The following is a 25,653-nucleotide window of genomic DNA, read 5'->3' on the forward strand; positions in this document are numbered from 1 at the left end:
GTCTCACCAGGGGTGATGGTCAGATTCGCATTTTTTGTTGAAGGAATGAACGTTACACCGAGGCCTGCACGCTGGAGTGGGATCAATTTGGAGTTGGAGGTCTGGGGCGGTGTGTCACAGCATCATTGGACTGAACTTCTTGTCATTGCAGGCAATCTCAACACTGCGTTACAGGGAAGACATCCTCCTCCCTCATGTGGTTCCCTTCCTGCAGGCTCATCCTGACATGACCCTCCAGCATGACAATGCCACCAGCCATACTGCTCGTTCTGTGCATGATTTCCTGCAAGACAGTAATGTCAGTGTTCTGCCATGGCCAGCGAAGAGCCCGGATCTCAATCCCATTGAGCATGTCTGGGAACTTGCAAGTCAAATCAAATCAAATCACTTTTATTGTCACACAACCATATATGCAAGTGCAATAGTGTGTGAAATTCTTTGGTGCAGTTCAGAGCAACATAGCAGTTGTGACAGTGATGAGACATATACCAGTCTACAATAAACATAAAATGTACACAACACAATTTAAAATCTAATATACACATAATTACACAACCCAATATACAAATAATAACATACAATGTACATTATACAATACACACAATATAGAATACACATTATACAATAAAAACAATAGTATATATAGTATATATAAAATGTACAGTAGGTTGTATTGTACTGTATTTACATTCAGGTTGTCGCTTGATAGTCATTTGCCAGTGTGTGGTTAAGAGAATATAATTTATGACAGTCCAGTGTGAGATAAGATTAATAAAGTGCAGTGCAGATGAATATTGATCGTGACAGATCAAGAGTTCAAAAGTCTGATTACCTGAGGGAAGAAGCTGTCATGAAGTCGGCTGGTGCGGGTCCTGATGCTGCGATACCACCTGCCTGATGGTAACAGTGAGAGCAGCCCATGGCTCGGGTGGCTGGAGTTTCTGATGATCCTCCGAGCTTTTTTCACACACCGCCTGGTGTATATGTCCTGGAGGGAGGGAAGCTCACCTCCGATGATGTGTCTGGCAGTTCGCACCACCCTTTGCAGGGCTTTGCGGTTGTGGGCGGTGCTATTGCCATACCAGGCGGAGATGCAGCCAGTCAGGATGTTCTCTACAGTGCAGGTGTAGAACCGTGTGAGGATGTGGTGGTTCATTCCAAACTTCCTCACCATGTGAGTTCTCAGTGATGTGGACACCCAGGAACTTGAAGCTGCTGACTCTCTCCACTGGTGCTCCATTGATGGTGATGGGGCTGTGTTCTCTTTCTCTTCTCCTGAAGTCCACCACAAGCTCCTTTGTCTTACTGACATTGTGGGAGAGGTTGTGCTCCTGACCCCAGCGTGTCAGAGTGTGCACCTCCTCTCTGTAGGTTGTTTCATCATTGTCAGTGAACAGACCTACCACTGTCATATCATCAGCAAACTTAATGATTGCATTGGAGCTATGTGTTGCCACACAGTCATATGTGTACAGGGAATACAGGAGTGGGCTAAGAACACAGCCCTGTGGGGCTCCAGTGTTGAGGGTCAGTGATGAGGAGATGTTACTGCCCATTCTAACCACCTGGCGTCTGCTTGACAGGAAGTCCAGGATCCAGCTGCACAGTGAGCTGTTTAAGCCCAGAGCCCAGAGTTTCTCATCAAGCTTGGAGGGCACTATGGTGTTGAATGCTGAACTGTAGTCTACAAACAGCATTCTCACATAAGTGTTCCTTTTTTCCAGGTGGGAGAGAGCAGTGTGATTGTAGATGCAATGGCATCATCAGTGGAGCGGTTGTTGCGGTAAGCAAACTGCAATGGGTCCAGTGATGGAGGCAGCACAGAGAAGATGTAATCTCTGATTAGTCTCTCAAAGCATTTGCTGATGATGGGGGTCAGAGCAACAGGATGCCAGTCATTTAAGCAAGTGATTTTGGATTGCTTTGGTACAGGCACAATGGTGGACGTTTTAAAGCATGTGGGGACTACAGACAAAGAGAGGGAAAGGTTGAAAATGTCCATAAAAACACCAGCCAGTTGGTTCACGCACGCTCTGATGACGCGGCCCAGAATGCCGTCTGGACCCACGGCTTTATGGATATTCACCCGTCGGAAGGATCGGGCTACATCCACTACAGAGACAGAGAGTGAACTAACCTCTATAGGTTCGGCCGCGAGAGCGCTCTCTGCGAGGGCGGTGTTATTTCCCTCAAAATGAGCATAAAAGTATTTAGCTCATCCGGGAGAGAGGCAGCGGTGTTCACGGCGGAGTTTTTATTCCCTTTAAAGTCCGTGATGATATTAATTCCCAGCCACATGCTTCTAGAGTTGGTGGTGTTAAACTGTCCTTCAATCTTGTTCCTGTACTGGTGTTTTGCTGCTCTTAAAAGCGGAGGTCCGCGCATTAAGTGCCGTGCGAACATCGCTATCAATCCAAGGTTTCTGGTTTGGGTAGATCCGTAATGTTTTGGATGGAACAACATCATCTACACACTTTCTGATGAAACATGTTACACTATCAGCATAAACCTCGATGTCGTCTTCAGAGGCAGACCGGAACATCTCCCAGTCCGCGTGATCAAAACAGTCTTGTAGCATAGAGTCTGATTGGTCCGACCAACACTGTATCGTTCTAAGGGTGGGTGCTTCCTGTTTCAGTTTCTGCCTGTAAGCGGGCAGAAGCAGAATGGAAGAGTGGTCCAATTTGCTGAATGGTGGGCGGGGGAGGGATTTGTAGCCATCCTGGAAGGGAGAGTAGCAATGGTCCAAAACCTGGTCACAATGAACGCAGCCTCAGGGTGCGTGGTTCCCTGCTTGCTTATAATTCCGTACAGTTCCTTGAGTGCCCGGTCTGTGTCGGCTTGTGGGGGGATGTACACAGCAGTGATAATGACCACTGTGAATTCCCTCGGTAGCCAGAATGGTCGACACAGAAGCATGAGAAATTCCAGATCAGGAGAACAGAAAGACTTGATGGAATGTATGTTCCTCTGATCACACCAGGATTTGTTGATCATAAAACATACACCACCACCTCTGCTTTTACCTGAGAGGTCTTTCGCTCTGCCGCTCGGTGTACGGAGAACCCCGCAGGTTCAATGGCTGAGTCTGGAATCTCTGCAGACATCCAAGTTTCTGTAAGGCAGATAATGCAGCAGTCCCTCGTCTCTCATTGGAAAGAGATCCGCGCTCTCAGCTCGCAGAGCTTGTTGTCCAGAGACTGAACATTTGCCAGTAGAATACTGGGTAGTGGGGCTCGATTTGCGCGACGTCTTACTCTGATGAGAACGCCGGCTCTGTTTCCCCTTTTCCTTCTGCACTTTCGCGGCCGGGTAGCCCAGACAAAGGGCTCCGCTGGCGTGTTTGTAAACAGCGGGTCGGCATTAAGGAATTTGAAGTCCGGTTTACGGTGTGTAATTGCAGAACCAATGTCCAAAAGTGTTTGTCTGTCGTAGACAATAAGGCAGACAACCTCCAAGACAAAAAACATAAGAATTATAAAAACAAAACAAACAAAAAACTGCAATGTTGTTTCGGAGCTCGAAACGCAGCCGCCATACTCTGCGCCATCTTGAGTCCTCAAGTGCCTTGGTGGAAGAGTGGGGTAACATCTCACAGCAAGAACTGGCAAATCTGGTGCAGTCTATGAGTAGGAGATGCACTGCAGTACTTAATGCAGCTGGTGGCCACACCAGATACTGACTGTTACTTTTAATTTTGACTCCCCCTTTGTTCAGGGACACATTATTCTATTTCTGTTAGTCACATGACTGTGAAACTTGTTCAGTTTATGTCTTAGTTGTTGACTCTTTTTATGTTCATACAAATATTTACACATGTTAAGACTGCTGAAAATAAAAGCAGTTGAAAGTAAGGGGATGTCTTTTTTTGCTGAGATAGGATGTTCCAAGCTTCTTGGAGAATTCACCACAGTTCTTCTATCTATTTAGGTAGTTTCAATTGCTTTTGTCTCTACATGTAATTTCAGACTGACTCAATGTTCAGTGGGGAGCTCTGTGGGGGCCATGCCATCTGTTGCAGGGCTCCCTGTTCTTCTATTCTATTCTATTCTATTTGCAAATGGAATGTTTGAGATTCTAAAATGTATATTTCCTATTGACACACTAAAGCTGAAGAACCATCTTAAGACAAATGTTTTTGTGAAACATCATATGTGCTTTTGCACTTTTGCACAGAACTAATATATTATATCTTACAAAACAATTGCTTCAAGTCAATTTATCTTGTTTTGTGGATTTCTAGATATTTTTTACTGGAAACGAAGAGAAAATACTGATTAAAAATTTATTTATTTTTGCAGCGTAGACTTTTTGTACCAGAAGAAAGAAAACAGTGAACAAACCACCATAAACTCCAGCCTCAGTCTGGGTCGTCCAACCAATTAGGCTTTAATATTCTTTATGGATCTGAAGCAATGATACAGTTTGGAATGTTCCATGGGACCGACTATTTACTATAAAGGCCTATAGCATCTCTTAACAAGAATGTCCTTCCCTGAAGGAATACCACACTCAATACACATCACAGCGATATGCATCAGTTTCTTTCTTTATCTTGGAGTATTAAAGCATGCGACAGATGTCCTCTCCATACTGTAAAGGCTATTTTAAGCTTTCGCTTCTGATATCAGAGTGCGGGCTTTGCACACTGATGTGTGATCGCCCACACTTCATAAAACTGCCCAGAGAATGAGAGAATGTTGTGGTTGCTAAGACAAAACAGCCGTCATGATACATATGTGAGCTAAAAAAAAAAATTTGTTCAGTGGAGCAATCAAAATACTCGCCATAGCAACCAAAAGACAGATGTTACGTCCTCAGCACGCTATATCTAGGGGTTTTAGAGGAGTAGCAGGATTGTGGTTTTAAGAGCGATGATCAGTACCCTGCCCCAACACCACAGACAACAAAGTTATTTATAAACATTTGTTTGGCTCAGAAAACAGAAGTATTAAATAACGACTTAAATAGGAAGCAACTTCAGGAGGGGGAAAAGCCAAAACAACAAACATAAGAGAGGTCTGCCTAGCGTGAGTAAAACCTTAACAACAGAAAGGTACACTAACTCTGACTGGCCAAAAACATGAGAAAACAGTGTAATACAAACAGAAATGGCTCCCACCTCCCTACAGCTTCCATAGAAATGTTAAACATGAACAACTGAACAGTGTTTAAGCTGTGCAACAGGTTTAAACATTGGGAAATCACTAGCAATAGAAAATAAAGGAAACAATAAATAAACCATGTTTAGACTACAACAAGCTTAAAAGTTGGAGTCACCATCAACAGCAGTTAAAGTAATAATAACTGTGAAATCTTCAACTAAGCTTTCCAGCTACTCAATCAACAGAGTACTAAGCAGTACAGCACAACACACTAAACTGGGACAGGACAAAGAACACTGCTCTGGAGAACTCTCTGAAGGAAAGGTTCTCACTCTATGAGATTCCCCTCTGCTTTTAAGCTGCCTCCCTCCTGATTATTGAGCAGGCTCAGCTGAGAGCAATCAGCTACCTGCCAGAGAGAGTGTGGGAGGAGCAAAAGAGGAAAAAGAGGGAGATAACACAGGGAAAATACACACCACAGTAACTCAAATCACAATTCTTAGACAATATCCACAACTAGTGACTGTGACAACTATACACAATAACAACAATAAAAATAAATACGTCCCTGGACGTAACACCGACAGCATCAGTTGAGATATCACGTGCAAGTTGCAAAAGACTAATGGCCCTTTAAATGATTCATGTCATCGTTCCCCAAAGAGTGTTGTTCTCAAAGTTGTAATAATTAGCACAAAATGGCAAAATTGTAAGAAATCGTACAAGTTGGTATAAAAATTACTTTTACACCCATAGAGAAAAATAAACAAACCAACAAATAAGTTATTATGATTTCGCTAAAGTTTAACCTTTAACCCAAACCTAAATCTGACCATTAAATGTAACCCATTACCAAACCCTAAGCCACGATATAGGGAAATAACTTTTGTGTACCATGGAAGAAAGAAAACTTCAGGGTTTGGAACGAGAAAAGGGAAGGGCATTACAGGTTATTTACATAAATCAGCAATGCATAAATAAATATGGAATGAGTAACCAAATTTGTTTCTCAACAAATTCTTTTCTTAAAATAAAGTGTTGAATAGGACACTAGCTACATTTTAATGGCTGCATTGTATCGATTTAAAATTCTGTTTGTTGATCGGTTGGTCTCTATGGGAATAGCTGTACCATAGAGACCAACCGATACCAAAGTGATAACTCTATGATTTGTTATGGTTTTGTCATGAGCTGTCATGAGACTATGTTGGTAGTCCTAAACCCATCTGTCTGTGGTGACCATGTCTGAATGTTTTGTGTGTATGTGAGAGAGTGTATGAATGTATGTGTGTGTGTGGCATTAAAGCTTGAGTTACTTAAAATGACACAGAAACCTGTTAGCAACACAATTACATAACATATCTTGGTAACACACACACACACACACACACACACACACACACACACACACACACAGTGCCATCCCACAGTGGAAAGTGTCTTCTCTCAGACAAGAGGTAATTGGCACAAATGTGTCCAGAATATTTACTGCTGAAAACAAAACTGACAAATGCTGCGCACCATCATACTGTCACATTACAGTTAGGAGAACAGGTGTGCTCACGCACACACATACACACACCTCCTCCTCATTATACTCTAATAGACAGTCTACACCATCTTAATGCAAGAATCTTCACACAGATGGAAAAATTGCTGCAGTACCTGACATTACTGCAGCAGAAATATCACACACACACATTCAAATGTACAGCGGACACATTTTCAAAGTCCCTCTCTCACATTATTGCCAGCAAGCAATAAAAGCAGGGCCTCTTCTAGAATCTTCTGGAAGCACCCAAGAGAAAAGCCATTACTCTAAAGAGGAAATTGGCAAGGGAGCCTCACCTTCAGCCCGCAGTCCTGTGTTCATGATTAGATAAGACTAATTTTCTTTGGCTCTTGGGGAGCACCTATCTGAGGAGAGCCGATGTAAGCATTTCATCTTTATCTGTTAGATTCATTTTTTTAAACTTCTTTCTAACATTTACCATATACAGTGCATGAACTTATTTGTGTGTACAGTATCTCTGTACTCTACAGAGTATCTGCACTACAGAGAATAAACTTAAAAACATCTTTAATTAGACCACTAAACAGATCAAATGGAGATGAAGAAAGGGATGAGAGGGAAAACAAACAAAAGAGAGAGAGACTTTTTAATGTCTATTAATATATTCTTGAACGTTCCTTTTCTTAGATTTTATTGTATTTTATTTTACATTGTTAATACTGTTTTTATTAACATTACTGTCACCGTATTTTTATGTTAGTAAATTTTATGTCACAGCTTCTTTGTGAATTAATGCTTTGGCAATATTGTCTGCAAAACAATCGTACTACTATAGAACTGAAATGGAAAAAAATAGAGAAAGAGAGATTAGGGTCTCAATATCCATTCATATCTTGCTGAATGCTTCATGTTATATTTATAGCTTAATTGTATTTTATGAATTGATTTGATTGTTTTTATTATTATTACTGGCACTGTATTTTTATTTTGTTAATTTTCTGTCACAGTGTCAGTTTCTTTGTGTATTGATACTTTGGCAATATTGTATGCAAAACATTCCTACCAATAAAGCACTTTGAAATAGAAATAAATAGAAAGAGATCATAGTCATTATTCATTCATGTTTATTTTTATTTTATTTTATACATTTAAATATATAAAAATACTTTTATTGTTTGACTAACATTATTGGCACCATATTTTTTATTTCATTTTATTTTCTGTCATGGTTTCTATGTGTAGTATTGATGCTTTGGAAATACTGATTGTATTGATGATTTGTATTGATGACTTCTGTATTGATGATTTAGCAAGTACTTTGAAATATATATAAATAAACAGAGAGTGCATGTCAAGGTCAGTGTGTGTCACCTCAGAGTTAGACTGCTCTGATATGTTTCTTGGTTTTGCTGTTTCACTCTTCTCTTCTCTTCTCTTCTCTTTCAGACAAACCCTGCCGTTGCCCCCACTGTAATGTAACCAAAGCTTGCTCCCCTAACATATACACCCTTAGGGAGAGTGTGTCATTCTCAGTGGGTGATTAGGTGACACATTAGGGCTGTTTAGGTAATCCAGCCTGTCACCTGCAGTCACACACACACTTGCATCTGACGCAGTCATGCACTGAACACCCCCAGACAGAGTACTAATTCAGTCACATACAGTCACACATGGTGATGAGATTTGAGATTCAATCTTCTGTTCAATTGTTTGCTTTAGCAAAATAATTGTAAAAATATCAGAATCTCTCTGCCTGAGAAGACATCAGATTCCTTGTGGAAATAACTCGCCACTTACGAAATTTGCTGTTGTTTCTGCACGGTGACGACAGTTTCTGCCAAGATGCTACAGTTACGACAGTAATTTCTACAATAAAGGACCTCATACCTCACTTCATATTCCTCATAATTAATTTTGTTTAATATATGCTGATATATTCTTTGAGGCTACAGTATGTCTAACAGCAGACAAATATGGTGGTTATGTTCATACACATGTGAGCTCCAGTTTCCAGGTGAGTGGTGCCAAAAGCAAGTTGTCATTTTGGTTTTAAATTATTTAATGCAGTTAATAGAAATGCATATTTTATTAACTAACCCAAACCCTAAACCTAGCCATCAAAAGTAAAAAAAAAAAAAAATATATATATATATATATATATATATATATATATATATATATATATATATATATATAATATATTATAGTGAATAAGCACATTCCGAACATCACATAGGTTTTTCGTATGATCATTTTGCAAAAAAATTTAACCATTGCCAAATGCCATTATTGAGCACCAGTGAGAATTGAGAGGTCTGGCAGAGGGGAAGACTGTCACTTTTTATGGTGCATTTATGGAACTTGGCAGTATAAATCATCACCCACTGTCGTTGTATGGAAAAAGCTACAGGGTCGAAACGAAATGAGGGTGAGTAAATGATGATAAAATTTTCATTTTTATATAAACTGTTCCTTTAATGTGGTGTTATATTAGTAGTTTAGTGTACACACACATACAAAAATGTAATCTCAGTTGAAAGAAGTTTGTAATTTAGGCATTGGCTGCTGCCAGACACAGTCTCATTCAGGGTCACATCATTTATGCAAAAGCCTTCTGGTAGAAGCACGTGTGTCTAAATCACCCTAGAGTAAGTTTGCCTCAAGGCCCACAAGCTGTCTGACAGATTTTGACCAATTAACCAGAAAATACACACACACACACACACACACACACACACACACACACACACACACACACACACACACACACACACATACACACAACTCTGGTTATCCCTTTAACAACACAACACACAAATCTTTATTAACTGTAAGAATATTCCACAAACTTTCTAAAAACATATCTCACCTCAGCTACATCTCTGTACTACCTCTACTTTGGTAGTTTTCTGAACAACTGGAGCTTTGCATTGCATCATTTCCCATGTTATTGTGTACCTAGGATGATGCACCTTTGTTGTGTGTTCTTAATTTATTAGTCGCTCTGGAGCCAAGCAAATGAAAACACCGTAAAATAAACCTGAACCTCTCACACATACCCATACAGGCTTTTACATTATGATCGAACATATACCAACAAGACGATCTCTCTGTACCTCTATCTCTCTTCTCTTTTTCAGAGTGATGTCATCCTTACCTCTTACATTCTGTCTTCCATTAGAGGGCATATACATGCTTGAAATCTAAATCTTTAATTTAGCTGAAAGCCACAGACTCCACCAACAGAGTAAAACTCCAACGTGGGAAACAAGGGTGTACTTTCTTTTGACACAGAAGAGAGATGAATTCACTATGAATTATTATTATTATTTCTACATAGATACATGAGAAAAATCTGTTTTTTCATGTTTGGAAGCATTAATTTATCATCAACAATCAAAAAGTGTTAGGAGCCTTGGTCTTGTGGTTAGTGTACATGACAGATTGACTGAGTGGCTCTGACACATTTACACCCCGTTTACACCTGGTCTTAATATGCATTTTTAGTGATCCAGTCACATTAGGTCAGTGCTAAATACAGCTCTAAACAGGGTCTAAAATGTTTTGTGATTGGATCTTTGCCGGTTACAAGGGGCTTAAAATGGAAATAATCATCTGATCGGAAAATTTAAAAAAAGCAGATACACACACAAGCACAAGAACTTCACAGATCTTTTTTAGTGTGTTTGATATCAACACAAATGAGAAGCACAAACATCTGAAGTAGGGCTGTCAATTAGGCAGAGAAATATTTCTAAATTCGAATTAAATTCAGATTTTTTAAAATTTATGTTATTTCCTTAGTCCACAAGAGGCACATTGAATGCATATAACCATACAGCACCGTGTTATATTGTTGCAAAGAACATTCCTGGCTGTTAAAAAACATTCCATTTTAAAATAAACTAGTGCATAAAATAAAAAATAAAAAAAGTTTTAGTCGGTTCATATTCTCAAATTTTAAGTCAAAAGTAAAACGAGGGGGGAAACGCTTCAATAGGCAGTTCTGTGTTAACATGGTGTTACACTTGCCCTGGTGCCACAGTATATACTACCACAGACTAAAACTTCATAATAACAGAGATATACCACAGAGTTTTTCATTAATTACAGCTGTATGTAGGGTAGAATTATTCCCAGATAGCAGTGGTATTCAGCTGAACTCAGTGGTAAAGCAGCTAATGATATCTGGTCAGGGGCAGTTCAAACAGATGGAACACAACAGAAAGGAACAGAACACGAGGATCTCGAGAGACACACATTTCCAACTTGAACTCCTTTACAGACAAACCCATTGCTTAATCTGAGAAATGCTGATAAGAGAGCAAGACGCAACGGCCAAAGACCTCCACCTACTGTAAGGGGCTGTTCACACTGAACGCTTTTGCAACCATCCAGTTTACCCTTTGTAAATGTGCTATATGAACATCTTTGTTTTGCTTTGTTTTTGTTTATTCAGCATCTTGTGCAGGAGCACTGTTTTTTAGATGCCTTGTCAAGTTAAAAAGAACTTTAAAACACATCTCGAGACACCTGGTTTCTGTTAAACTATATTTTGTTGCGCTTCATCTAGCCATTTTAGCACAAGAATGCAATCGGTCTCAAGTCATCGCCAGTGCTTGGCACACATCCAAAATTCGAATGCGCAGTTTTAGCATTCGAAAGTGTGCATTTTTCTTACATTTGATGAATATAAATTTTAATTTGACAGCCCTAATCTGAAGCTCCTTTAACACAGGTAATCCACTAAAATAATGGATAGTTCTGCTCAAAATTTTGCGTTTGTGCTTAGATAAAATTTCAGATGCATCTGGAAGAAACAGCGTGCTTCGTTTTCTTTGTCTTTTCTGACTTTGTTGCGCTTCAATGTTATGCAGTAACACACTGACATAGTGATTGATGTATGTCATCATGAAACAGAGACCCTCCCCCTGTAATCCGAACACAAGTGGTCACAGGAGATGAATTTAAGCAACCAGGTGTAAACAGCGATGTGTCTCACCTGACCACATGTGATTGGATCACCCGAGATGCATCTTAATACAAGGTGTAAACCGAGTCTTAGTGTTGGTGCTCATCAAGGTGATGCAAGTTCAAGTCTGGCTCATGTCATTTCCTAAATCCATTCAACCCTCTTCTATCTACTACCTGTTCTCCCTTTACTGTCAATACTGTACTGCCAAGTACTGCCATGAAAAAACGGTCCTGATGTTTAAAACAGTGCTGATGTTTGTTTTGATGTTTAAACAGTACTGATGTTAGTCCTGAAGTTTAAAACATTGCCAATTTTAGTCTTGATGTTTAAAACATTTCTGATTTTAGTCTTGATGTTTAAAACATAGACAAATTTAGTCCTGATGATTAAAACATTTCTGATTTTAATCTTGATGTTTAAAACATAGCCAATTTTAGTCCTGATGATTAAAACATGGCTGATTTTAGTCTTGATGTTTAAACCACTTCTGATATTAGTCCTGAAGGTTAAAACATTGCCAATTTTATTCTTGATGTTTAAAACGCTGCAGATTTTAGTGCTGATGTTAAAATTGTTGCTGAATTTAGTCCTGATGTTTAAAACAGTACTGATTTTAGTCTTGATATTTAAAACAATTGCCGATGTTAGTTTTGATGTTTACAACATTGTCGATTTTAGTTCTGATGTTTAAAACATTGCAGAGTTTAGTTATGATGGTTAAAACAATAATGATTTTAGTCTTGATGTTTAAAATATTGGCAATTTTAGTCCTGATGTTTAAAACATTGTTGATTTTAGTCCTGATGTTTAAAACATTGTTGATTTTAGTTCTGATGTTTAAAACAATAATGATTTTAGTCCTGATGTTTAAAACATTGCCGATTTTAATCTTGATGTTTAAAATATTGTTGATTTTAGTTATGGTGGTTAAAACATTGCCAATTTTAGTTCTGATGAAACAATAATGATTTTATTCCTGATGTTTAAAACGTTGCATATTTTAATCTTGATTTTTTAAATATTGCCGATTTTAGTCTTTATGTTTAAAATGTTGGCAATTTAATCTTGATGTTTAAAACATTGCTGATATTAGTCCAAATGTTTAAGACAGTACTGATTTTAGTCTTGATCGGGGTGTACAAACCTTTTCTACTGGGGGCCAGATGCAAAAAGAAATAAGTTGTCGAAGGCTGCATCGTTGTAATAACTAAGAAAAAAGGGCTAGATTCAACTCGATTGCCACTATTGCATCATCCTTATATTGTATGCTTAATATTATGCAATAAAGGGTATTTCTCTCACCAAGAATGCTTGCAATAGAACATTGATGCAGGGTCAGAAATGAAGGGGGTCTTGGGGACAAAATATCCCCAAAAGTGACAAAAAAATAAAAATAAAAAAATGCCCTATTTTTATTTATACCATCTGATATAGTTCTTAAAATTCTTCTTTAAGAGTAGCATTACACATTACAACATAAAATATCGTTTGAATAAAATAATGATACAATAGATTTTTATGTTTAGAAAATATGTCCTCATAAACATAAAAAATGCACCTGAAAATTAAATCGAGTGGGCAATAACTGACCCCTTTATGTAAAAGGTAATTTCTGAAATGCAGTAATATAACATTTTTATACAAAATATTATACTGGTTAAGAGCTTGTTACTTTCTGTGCCCTTGATTTTGTGTTTTTATTTTTTGACGTCCATTCAGTGTCACTCCAAAGCACATAGAGCAGCTACTAAGCACTTTTGGGTGTGACGCATCACAATAATCAGAATAAGTTACATTTTCCTGCTATGACGTGTTTATGGAGAGATTCATTATCTGTGACATGGGCAGCTGCCCGGGACAGCATCTTGCAGGAGGGTTGCACGAGGTGCCATGCAAGCTAAAACCGCTTCTGTGTGGTGCATAAACTTCTACTCTATGCAGATGATATATTATTATTTGTCTCCAGCCCTAGAAGATCTATGCCTACCCTCCATTGAATTATTAATTATTTCTCAAAATCTTCAGGATACAGGGAAAACTGGTCTAAATCGGAAGCTCTTGCTCTGACAGCATATTGCCCTATCATAGCTTTCCAACCTGGCTCCTTTCAATGGCCCAAACAAGGCATTAGGTATTTAGGCATTTTATTTCCAGCAATTTTGAGAGATTTAGTTCATTTTGACCCATTAATGAAAAGGTTCTCGTGTGATGTTGATAGGTAGTCTTCACTACATTTGTCTATGGCTGGGAAGGTCAATGTCCTAAAAATGAATTGTATCCCCATATTCAATTATCTGCTGAAGTTTCTCCCTCTAGAAGTTCCTCTTTCTTATTTGAAACAATTTGATAGAATATCTAAGTCTTTTATTTGAAATGATAAATGACCTCGGTTGCATTTCAGTAAGTTACAAAAACCAATTGACAAAGGAGGTTTAGGCCTCCCCAAAAATCTTTTTTACTACTATGCTTTTAAACTTAGACACCTGGCCCACTTCCGCCAATGCCGAAATGTTTGCACGATGTAACACACACCTGCATCTTGACGAAATTGTGGATTTCCGTATGAGTTTTCAAGTTACATGACCGACATAAAGTGTCATTCCGTTGCACTTTCCCCAGTTGAAAGGTGGAAATTCTGACTCTCCAAGGTGAATGGAACGCTTCATGAATCATTACAGCAACAACAATACGGAGCATTGTGGCTTTCCCCACAGGAGCGAACACTTGGACACACACAAATGCATAAATGCATACACACACGCATGCGCACACATGCACACACACACACACACACACCAGGCGTGTGGCAGTCAGAGGTGGAAAGTAACGAATTACAACTTCTCTCGTTACAGTACTTGAGTACATTTTTCATATTTTTCAACTTTTTTAAGTATAAATAAATAATAGTACTTTTACTTTTACTTGAGTTGATTAAAAATGAAGTATTCAACTTTGCTACAATTATTTTTCACCACAATTACAAAGTACAAAAAAAAAAAAACATTATATTTCTGAATTTTTGGGAAGAAGAAAGTTATAAGTGCTAAATCTGTTTATAAACTAAAACGTATTGTGCATGCATGATAGGCAGCCTGCAGGGCACAGCAGCACTCATAAACTGCCTCCGATGTCCTCTCTTCTCTAGCTTCTTCAAGACTTTCTACCCTGTCACTATACGCAAGAACTGTAATATGGTGATTTTCTGCATATTTCATTTTATTCTGGAAAGGAGCCGTTCATTCAGGTATGAGGGAACCATCTGAACATGTTTAACCACTGATCAAACTTCACTTGTTTTTAAGGTAAGTAATGTTTTAAATGTGTCAAACATGAACACAATGTAGTTTTATATATATGTGGGGATATCTTGTTTACTTGCTACTCTATGTAAAAAACAAACTTTCTAAATACCTTAGAAAGATACAATGCCAATAGTGTGGGAAATTTATGGATACTCGGAGCAAAAATGCCACCGAAATCGACAAAAATAACCCCGAAATTCAAAATATGGGGGCAAAAAATGCCCACGCAACGAGTTCCCATGTTTTCTTAATAATATCTGTTATAGTTACAATTTGATACATTGCGATCTTCTTTTGACTTTTCACTGAACATAATTTTTTCCCCTGCCGTCTGGTTCCTCGCACCATTGGGCGCACGATGGGCTCTCCTCTTCTATCAGTCTGCATCAGTTCGGTATTGTACTCCCGTGTTAAATTCTATAACTGTGCAGGTAACAGGAGGCTGAGTTTAGAGTTTAAGATGCACTTAGAGGGTTATTGCCACACAAAGGAGACTGCATGACTGAAGCTGGAGATCTGTAGCTCTGAAAACAGGTCTGCTCTACTTCACATGGGGATTCTCTTTGAAATAATCAAAATACACCACTTTAAACTCTGAAAATGTATAGAACAAACAAAGGAACATACAGAAGATTTCAGTGTAAAGCAAGAGTCATTTTGCACATTTTTGAAAACTTTGAGTTCTTGTGCAGATAAGAATGAAACTTTGTATGCAATTAATAGTGAACGAGACCAAATGAGAGAGTGTGTATAATGTGTGCTTATGTTTCTCACCCTTTTGCGTAGGTTGCAGGTGAGAATAAGGTTTCGGGAGAAGGAGTTGGCAAATGCAGTGTAGAAGTCCAGCACCTTCAACAGGGCTTCCCTCTTTATGATGTGAAGATCACAGTATGTTAACGCCCGAACATTCGCACAAGAGTGGGCCAGAGTCGTCTCCTTCCAAAACACATCACCAAACACGTCCCCTTTACCTGAGACAGAAAAACAGAAGACAGAAACATCAGAGAAAAGGTAATGGGAATATTAGAAAGATATTTCACAGAGCAGAGAGTCAGCATGAGATCAGAGTGCTTTTAATTAGTGTCAATCAAATGTATCATCTCACAGCAGGGTGAAGCAGAAGAATGATCAAAACTGCCATTTTAATTTATAATCTCTTTATAGAACAAGAGGCGGGCACTCTTCTATATCAAGTTTATAGTTTGAATGTCTGAAATTGAAAATCTTTTGAAAAATGGTCATCATGTTATCATTGCTGGAGAAGGGCACTGACTTGAGCAGTAGAATTCCAATACTGTATCGGACATGTATTGTTGCACCCTTTTTAAAAGGTTAATTCCACAACTGTCGCTCTTAAAATCTCATTCTCACTCGCCTTGAGGTGGCATGTTTGAACACGCACAAGAGCGAAGGAGATTCAAAGGTGCAGCAGAAAGAAGATATTCAGTGAATCAACACTTACATTTTGGTCTGTTCCTAACACAAAGACAGAATGACGAACATATGATGAACAAATTTGTCAGCAAATTGCTCTTTTTGGAGCTTGACAGTAACAATCACCATCCACTTTGTTGAATGGAAAAGAGCAGCTTGGACATTCTGCCAAACATCACCTTTTATGTTCCATGGAAGGAAATCATATGGGTTTGGAACAACATGAAGGAATTTTTGATCTTTGAACTAATCTTTCAGCGGGCACTTTGTCTTATTATTTCACAGGTTTAAAACGTTTTCATTTGCAAGAAACTCAGACCGTGTGATGTGACTCAGAACACTGTGGATGTCATTCATTATTAAGATGATGTATGTGAATTTGTATTTTGGCTAATCGTTTTCTACTCACTACAAGTAGAGGTTTGTTTGCAAATAAATCTGTGTTTTTGAATGAACAAATCGTTCTCTTATTTTTTAATGAATCAGTTGAATAAATGATTCAATGACTCATATAACATATACAGTGCATCCGGAAAGTATCCACAGCGCTTAACTTTTTCCAAATTTTGTTATGTTACAGCCTTATTCCAAAATGGATTAAATTCATTCTTTTCCTCAAAATTCTACAAACAATACCCCATAATGACAACGTGAAAGAAGTTTGTTTGAAATCTTTGCAAATTTATTAAAAATAAAAAATGAAAAAAATCACATGTACATAAGTATTCACAGCCTTTGCTCAATACTTTGTTGAAGCACCTTTGGCACCAATTACAGCCTCAAGTCTTTTTGAGTATGATGCTACAAGCTTGGCACACCTATTTTTGGGCAGTTTCTCCCATTCTTCTTTGCAGGACCTCTCAAGCTCCATCAGGTTGGATGGGGAGCATCAGTGCACAGTCATTTTCAGATCTCTCCAGAGATGTTCAATCGGGTTCAAGTCTGGGCTCTGGCTGGGCCACTCAAGGACATTCACAGAGTTGTCCCGTAGCCACTCCTTTGTTATCTTGGCTGTGTGCTTAGGGTCGTTGTCCTGTTGGAAGATGAACCGTCGCCCCAGTCTGAGGTCCAGAGTGCTCTGGAGCAGGTTTTCATCAAGGATGTCTCTGTACATTGCTGCATTCATCTTTCCCTCGATCCTGACTAGTCTCCCAGTTCCTGCCGCTGAAAAACATCCCCACAGCATGATGCTGCCACCACCATGCTTCACTGTAGGGATGGTATTGGCCAGGTGATGAGCGGTGCCTGGTTTCCTCCAGACATGACACTTGCCATTCAGGCCAAAGAGTTCAATCTTTGTTTCTCATGGTCTGAGAGTCCTTCAGGTGCCTTTTGGCAAACTCCAGGCGGGCTGTCATGTGCCTTTTACTGAGGAGTGGCTTCCGTCTGGCCACTCTACCATACAGGCCTGATTGGTGGAGTGCTGCAGAGATGGTTGTTCTTCTGGAAGGTTCTCCTCTCTCCTGAGAGAAGCTCTGTCAGAGTGACCATCGGGTTCTTGGTCACCTCCCTGACTAAGGCCCTTCTACCCCGATCACTCAGTTTGGCCAGACGGCCAGCTCTAGGAAGAGTCCTGGTGGTTCCAAACTTCTTCCATTTACGGATGGAGGCCACTGTGCTCATTGGGACCTTCAATGCTGCAGAAATTTTTCTGTACCCTTCCCCAGATCTGTGCCTCGATACAATCCTGTCTGTGAAGCCTACAGACAATTCCTTGGACTCCATAGCTTGGTTTGTGCTCTAACATGCACGGTTAACTGTGGGATCTTATATAGACAGGTGTGTGCCTTTCCAAATCATGTCCAGTCAACTGAATTTACCACAGGTGGACTCCAATCAAGTTGTAGAAACATCTCAAGGATGATCAGTGGAAACAGGATGCCCCTGAGCTCAATTTTGAGTGTCATGGCAAAGGCTGTGAATACTTATGTACATGTTATTTTATTTCATTTTTTATTTTTAATAAATTTGTAAAGATTTCAAACAAACTTCTTTCACGATGTCATTATGGGGTACTGTTTGTAGAATTTTGAGGAAAATAATGAATTTAATCCATTTTGGAATAAGGCTGTAACATAACAAAATGTGGAAAAAGTGAAGCGCTGTGAATACTTTCCGGATGCACTGTAAGACACTCATTTGTTTCCACCTACTGTACTAGCATAAACATGTAATCTGCAGGCTGCAGCATAGTGACTGACTTAATCTTTTTAGTGAAAGGATTCAAACGACTTGACTCACTGGGAACAATTAAATCCCCACCACTATAAAAGACCATAATCTCTGTCCTTAAACTCAAAACAAAAACAAAAACAAAAAACAAAAGTGTTCACAAACACAGTGAATGCAACATTGTAAAGAACAATCTAAAATAAACTTTAGAGAACTCATTCTTTAATTGTCTCTCATTTTCTGAATTGACAGAGAGACTGAGTGATAGAGGACAAGAAAACTGCAATTGAATAGAATTAGATAAATGTGTCCTTTATCAAAGAGAAGTTCAGTTGTCTCTGCTCATTTGAGATGCCAAAGATCAATGATACACTTATCTCTCCCATTACATTCCACAGAAGCCTGGCGCCAGAGACATAAAATAGACCTTCAACCTTCAAGTGCCATTCCTGCACTGATTCCATAAGATCACCCACTGCTGAACATGTGTCTGTGCAAATCAAGAGTCCTCGTTAAAATTCTTCTGGCTGGTTTAAAGAGATAGTTTACACAAAAATGAAACTACTGTCATGTACTCATCCTCATGTTAATCCAAACCTGTATGACTTTCTTTCTCACGTGGAACATTGAGGAAAAGATTAGCAAAATGTCAAGCTGCTGTCTTCCATTCAATCAATGTGGATGGAGACGAGGGGCAAGCTTGAAGGACAAAAAAGCACCACAAAAGCATCAAATAAGTAGTAATGTTATAAGTCTTCTGAAGACATACAACTGTTATTCACAGAAAATTATTCAGTTATAGACCATTTCAAGGACTATTCTTCAGTTTAAGTAAGTGACGTCTTTGTCCCTTGAACATTTCCGGCAAGTTATCAAACTCGTTCAAAACAACAGCAGGAGGTGCTTCATTCATTGTGATTTTAACACAATTAATGCTTCTAACATTAATACGATTGTAATAGAATGTCATTATTAAAATTTGGACTATGTTGCTCGGTGGCTGGGTGCTCCCTGGATGCCTGGAACTAATGGAAATTAAAGTGTTTAGATCTCCGAAAGAGCAATCACAAATGGACGCATGAACCGCTGCAGTGCCGGGTGCAAAAATCCTCCGCGAGCGGGGCGTGAGCAGCGCGGTCAGGATGGGCTTTCACATTGGCTGCGTCTCTTCTGTGAGAAAATAAAGTTATATCTGGGTTCCTACACCAAACATTTTCTTTAATAAGGCCATAACGTAATTTTCTGAGAGGGGATAATTGATTACTATAACAAATTTGGTCTACATTAAATCGTTTGTACATGAGTAGGAGGACATTCACACCACAATGATAAATAATTTACAGATAGACCCCAGCCCACACAGTATTGGGTCCTTATCATCTGCATTTAGTCAGAGAGAAAAAACAGTGGTCCTGCGTTGAGAGTTTGCATCCAGCCCGACTGCCCATAAATTATTCAATAAGTAATAACATTCAAATAACGGCATTTTTTTTTTGTTTGTTTGTTTTTTTTAAAACACCTGAAAAAAAAAGTGTTATGTAGACTATATTGTACGACATGAAGGCATACTGTGAATTAAAACCAGGGGCGGGTTTACAATTTCTGAGGCCCCAAGCAACCGACCAAGCTGGGGCTCCATTTTGAAAATGCTTAAAAAATTACATAATTTTAAATTCATCCTATCAACCATTGTAGCCAAGTACATTCAAAAATGTTTAATGAAATAAAAATCTAGTTAAAGATAATTAATGCATGTTTTCCAGTTTTTCCACAATACAGTAATAAAAAAAGCAATATTTACCTACACTATATTGCCAAAAGTATTCGCTCACCCATCCAAATAATTGAATTCAGGTGTTCCAGTCACTTCCATGGCCACAGGTGTATAAAATGAAGCACCTAGGCATGCAGACTGCTTCTGCAAACATTTGTGAAAGAATGGGCCGCTCTCAGGAGCTCAGTGAATTCCAGCGTGGTACTGTGATAGGATGCCACCTGAGCAACAAGTCCAGTCATGAAATTTCCTCGCTACTAAATATTCCACAGTCAACTGTCAGTGGTATTATAACAAAGTGGAAACGATTGGGAATGACAGCAACTCAGCCACGAAGTGGTAGGCCACGTAAAATGACAGAGCGGGGTCAGCGGATGCTAGGGCGCATAGTGCGCAGAGGTCGCCAACTTTCTTCAGAGTCAATCACTACAGACCTCCAAAGTTCAGATTAGCTCAAGAACAGTGCGTAGAGAGCTTCATGGAATGGGTTTCCATGGCCGAGCAGCTGCATCCAAGTCATACATCACCAAGTGCAATGCAAAGCGTCGGATGCAGTGGTGTAAAGCACGCCGCCACTGGACTCTAGAGCAGTGGAGACGCGTTCTCTGGAGTGACTGATCACGCTTCTCCATCTGGCAATCTGATGGACGAGTCTGGGTTTGGCGGTTGCCAGGAGAACGGTATTTGTCTGACTGCATTGTGCCAACTGTGAAGTTTGGTGGAGGGGGGATTATGGTGTGGGGTTGTTTTCAGGAGCTGGGCTTGGCCCCTTAGTTCCAGTGAAAGGAACTCTGAATGCTTCAGCATACCAAGAGATTTTGGACAATTCCATGCTCCCAACTTTGTGGGAACAGTTTGGGGATGGCCCCTTCCTGTTCCAACATGACTGCGCACCAGTGCACAAAGCAAGGTCCATAAAGACATGGATGAGCGAGTTTGGTGTGGAAGAACTTGACTAGCCTGCACAAAGTCCTGACCTCAACCCGATAGTGCACCTTTGGGATGAATTAGAGCGAAGACTGCGAGCCAGGCCTTCTCGTCCAACATCAGTGTCTGACCTCACAAATGCGCTTCTGGAAGAATGGTCAAAAATTCCCATAAACACACTCCTAAACCTTGTGGAAAGCCTTCCCAGAAGAGTTGAAGCTGTTATAGCTGCAAAGGGTGGGCCGACGTCATATTAAACCCTATGGATTAAGAATGGGATGTCACTTAAGTTCATATGCGTCTAAAGGCAGATGAGCGAATACTTTTGGCAATATAGTGTACATTAATTTATACAAAATATTTTTTTGAACAGGGTGTGCAAAACCTTATATTTCACCCAGTAACATTTTGGAATTCAGTTGTTATTTATTAATTTTATAACCCAACAATTATTTATTGTTGTCCAGTTTGCCATTATAATATGATACAGTATTTTTATTACTTTGAGGATTTGTTGTATACAATAATAATATATTCCTGTCTTATTTACTTTACATTCACCTGGAGCTTATATTCTGACGCTGAGGCTGTATTTTATGTAAGCATTGTAGGCAACATTCGTAACTAACAATAAACATACAAAGCACGGCGTCCCCTCAGCACACTGGAGCAGAAGGGGAAAAAACATTGCCGTTTATCAAGCGATGAAATTTGCTTGTTGCAGAACAATAAATAATTGGAATGGAATAATTGCAACAGTCCCCTCTTTGCAACCTGAACTTGTTCAGAATGTTAAATCTTTGTGACACCTGTGCCAAAAAAAAAAACAATCTAGACACAGTTCAACGACTGATACAGAACGCAGTTGTCTCGGGAAGCATTTTTGAAACCTGAAGCTCTTATTAACTTGACACAGTGTCTAAAAATGTGCCAGTCCTCCGTGAGACACTGAAGAAACAGAGAGACGCGGTGCAGCATGAATGGATGTTCATCCAGCGTGCGTTTACACAGGAAAACAATGGCAAAACAGAGCAGACGCAGGCAAAAACCTGTTCGGTGTGAACAGCCCCTAACTCATCCGTTTGCGCGTATCTGTGAGTGAGAGCGCGTGCGCGAAACAATTTCGGACGGCCTATATATTTTTTAATAAATTACAAACCCGAACCCTACTTAAAAAAAACTCAACTATCCCGACCCCAGCGGCTTCTAACTTGAACCGCTCCAAGAGCGCTGACAACAGCGTATTTGCGCGTGTACCCAGAACAACATGTCACCCCTCAAGCATTTTTTGCGGAGCTTTCCTACCTTGGCGGGGGACCCCCCAACGCCAGGGGCCCCACGCAACTGCGTGGTGGTTAAAATTGCTACTGATTAAAACATTAACTTACCATCTGCACAAATCTGCTGAAGCTACTATATGCCACACCTTTTCCTTTGCTTATAAATCTTTCTATAATAAATGCTGAGAGTTGTACAGCACTTTAATTCTCAACCTCCACAGTCAGTCGGGTCTCGTCAATTGTTGTGGCCATGCAAATCCAAATGAGGTAAATTGTTGCTTCAACGAAAACGGCAGTCATGTCATGTGCATTTGTTTATGTTTATCAACGAACTTGGTCGTGATCGGTTAATGTAGTAAAGCCCATACATCCCTATACATAAACAGGCAAAAGCAATACGGTTTATTTATTCATTCTTTTTAGTTAATTTGTGTTTGTTTGTATGCAGATTGCAGTGTATTGTAGGTTCGTCTTAAATACTTTTAATTTGCTTTTGGTTATTTTCTATAATCTCCTGCTTATTTTTGATTTTCTACACCCAGAGCCGCTGAGTCCAGCATGACCCACTCCTGCAGTGTAAACGGTGTCATCTGTTAATATGGGCGCCGAAATGAAAACGCGCCACTCATGCTTCGCTCACGCCCTGAGACGGCTGGATACGTGCCGTACTAACAACTGTAGTACACATCTAATATCCAGTGGGTGAACAAAATTTTTTCCAACTAAAAGTAAGTTTGATAGGCAGAGTTTAGGTGGCTAGTTAAGTCAGAGTATTTCTCTAAAAGAAATACAGGCTCTAAAAGTGCCTAAAAACCACTCCAATTATAATGAATGAAGCTGCGCAAGTAATTTACATTTACATGTAGTCATTTAGCAGACACTTTTTTTTCCAAAGCGACTTACAAATGAGGAACATAAGCAATTTGTCAGACAAAAGTCAACTATATCTACAATATTGCACTGCCAAGTTCTCAGATTAGCTGGAGTAGCACAAAAGCTACCACAGAAGAAAGAGACACAAGGAATGTTTTTTTATATAATAAACAAAAACCTTACCTTGTCCGCAAGTCACACGCTTACAGCGTTAACAGCTTAATTGATAATAGGAGCGATCCAATACTCCCGAACTTGCTGCTGAGGAATAATTGTAAAAATCGAAACTATGATAGAATTTAATCGCTTCTCTCGCCTAGACACACGTGCTCATCAACAACATGTCTGGATAAGTCACTTCAGGTAAACGTTTGATGTTCTTTGAGGAAATGTATTGACTCAGAGTCTTATTTAAGGATCCAGTAATGACACTTCATTGTTTATTTTCAGTTTTTGCATATATCTTGTTTGTTCTGTTTTAGCTAGTCTCTAAAAGTGTTTGCTAGTCATTTTATTTTGACAGTTCTGGGTTATAAAAATGACGCTACCGGAAATACTTCAGGGCAAGACATACGCAGTGATGTTCCAATTTCTTTGTTATTGTTTACGTCCCTGAAATGGTCTATAAACAATTGCTTAGAACAAAAGAAAGTCGTGTGGGTTTCTAAAGACATGAGTGTGAGAAAATGTTTTTTAGGTGAACTTGTCCTTTAAAAGAAAAAGTTTTTGATGCTGAGCTGGCATAATCTTACCACAGATCTCCTGTCTCAGGTGTGTCCTGCCAATTAAAGACTTATTTCTAGTAGCAAAACATCTTTAATTGGCTGCACATGCTAGACCAATTAAACTGAAATTAGCATCTGGTGGGAGCGCATTCACACATGCTGTCTAATTAACCTTTCAAAGCAAAACTGAAAAATCCTATTTTTCTGAAAATCCCAATCCCAGTGTCATCTTCATAATACCAGTGTAATCAAGTTTACACTGTTGTTGTGTAAACTATAACAGGTTGTAGACTGCACACAAAAGAGCTGTAAAATCACATTTGGTGCAAAATAAAAAAAAAAATAAATAAAATAAAAATAAAAAAAACCTTGCACATTGATACCTTTTCAAAATTGGTTCAAGTAGTGTACATAATATTGTGTTAAAATGTAAGGTGTGTTTCAAATTGTCAGGGTGTTTATTTTGATTCACATGTACAGTACAGTGTGCCACAGATTAGTCTGTAGAGACTTTGTCAAGAGCTCTGCTGAGAGTTTGAAGATTATTGTAGTACCCCGAAGAAACTGTGGGGATTTACAACTTATCTCAGAGAGATGAGCAAAGCCACCATACACAGTCTCAAAGGAGTCATGCGTTAACATGGCACTCTGTTACAGTGGGAGCAGTTGAACCCATAACTTTAGGATACATATTGTAATATTTTATAATGTTGTAAGTGTGTGTGTGTGTGTGTGTGTGTTCAGGTATATATGATTTACGAGGACTATTCACTAGCACTATTCTAGATTATACACATGTAATTATGCTATAAACAAGGTTTATGAGGACATCTCAAGTGTCCTCACAAACCAAAAGGCTTAAAAACATACTAAATAATGTTTTTTGGAAAATGTAAAAATGCAGAAAGTTTTCTGTGAGGGTTAGGGTTAAGGGATAGAATATATAGTTTGTACAGTATAAAATCATTATGTCTATGGAGAGTCCTCGTAAACCACAAATATCAACGTGTGTGTGTGTGTGTGTGTGTGTGTGTGTGTGTATGTGTGTGTGTAGAAGATGGAGAGGTTGTGGTTTTAAAAGCCAGACTCTTATCTGAATAAGCCTTGTAATACTAATAATTAAAAAAAAAACTAGATGGTCAAAAATTCAGTGGTAAAACCAAAACCAAATGTGAATGCAAAAAGCAGCCATCATGAAAATAAAATAAAATATAATATTTAAAAAATAATAGTTTTTAGATAAAAGTCACTTTTCTGTGCTTAAAACAAACAAACAAAAAAAATTAAACAACAGTTTAAACCAGCCTAATATGGTTTGCTGGTTATACCAGGTCTTCCAGTCAGGCTGGTCAGTTTCCTGATTTTAAAGGCATTTTAAAACCAGCAAAGAATGGGTTAAGTTTATTTATTTTTTTCAGCAGGGCTGATTGAGCTCTTGAACAATGTAATGAACTGTACGCTACAGTTTACATCAGCCCCTAAGAATAGCAAGAGTGCTGGAGACAAAAAAAAAAAAAAACGGGATAGCGAAAACCATTCGGCTAAATGTAAGCCATAGGAATGGATGTGACTA

General features: G+C 39.0%; 1 protein-coding gene across 1 annotated transcript in view; it reads right to left on the reverse strand.

Annotated features, from left to right (window-relative positions):
- LOC127414284 (potassium voltage-gated channel subfamily H member 5-like) overlaps positions 1-25,653 on the reverse strand; it is a 66,758-nt gene that overhangs the window by 12,627 nt on the left and 28,478 nt on the right. Inside the window, exon 10 of the mRNA XM_051652208.1 lies at positions 15,670-15,866. Within this exon, the coding sequence (XP_051508168.1) occupies positions 15,670-15,866 (197 nt within the window). The remainder of the gene's footprint in view (positions 1-15,669; positions 15,867-25,653) is intronic.

Source organism: Myxocyprinus asiaticus, chromosome 23, assembly GCF_019703515.2.
Source record: "Myxocyprinus asiaticus isolate MX2 ecotype Aquarium Trade chromosome 23, UBuf_Myxa_2, whole genome shotgun sequence".
Taxonomy (NCBI): domain Eukaryota; kingdom Metazoa; phylum Chordata; class Actinopteri; order Cypriniformes; family Catostomidae; genus Myxocyprinus; species Myxocyprinus asiaticus.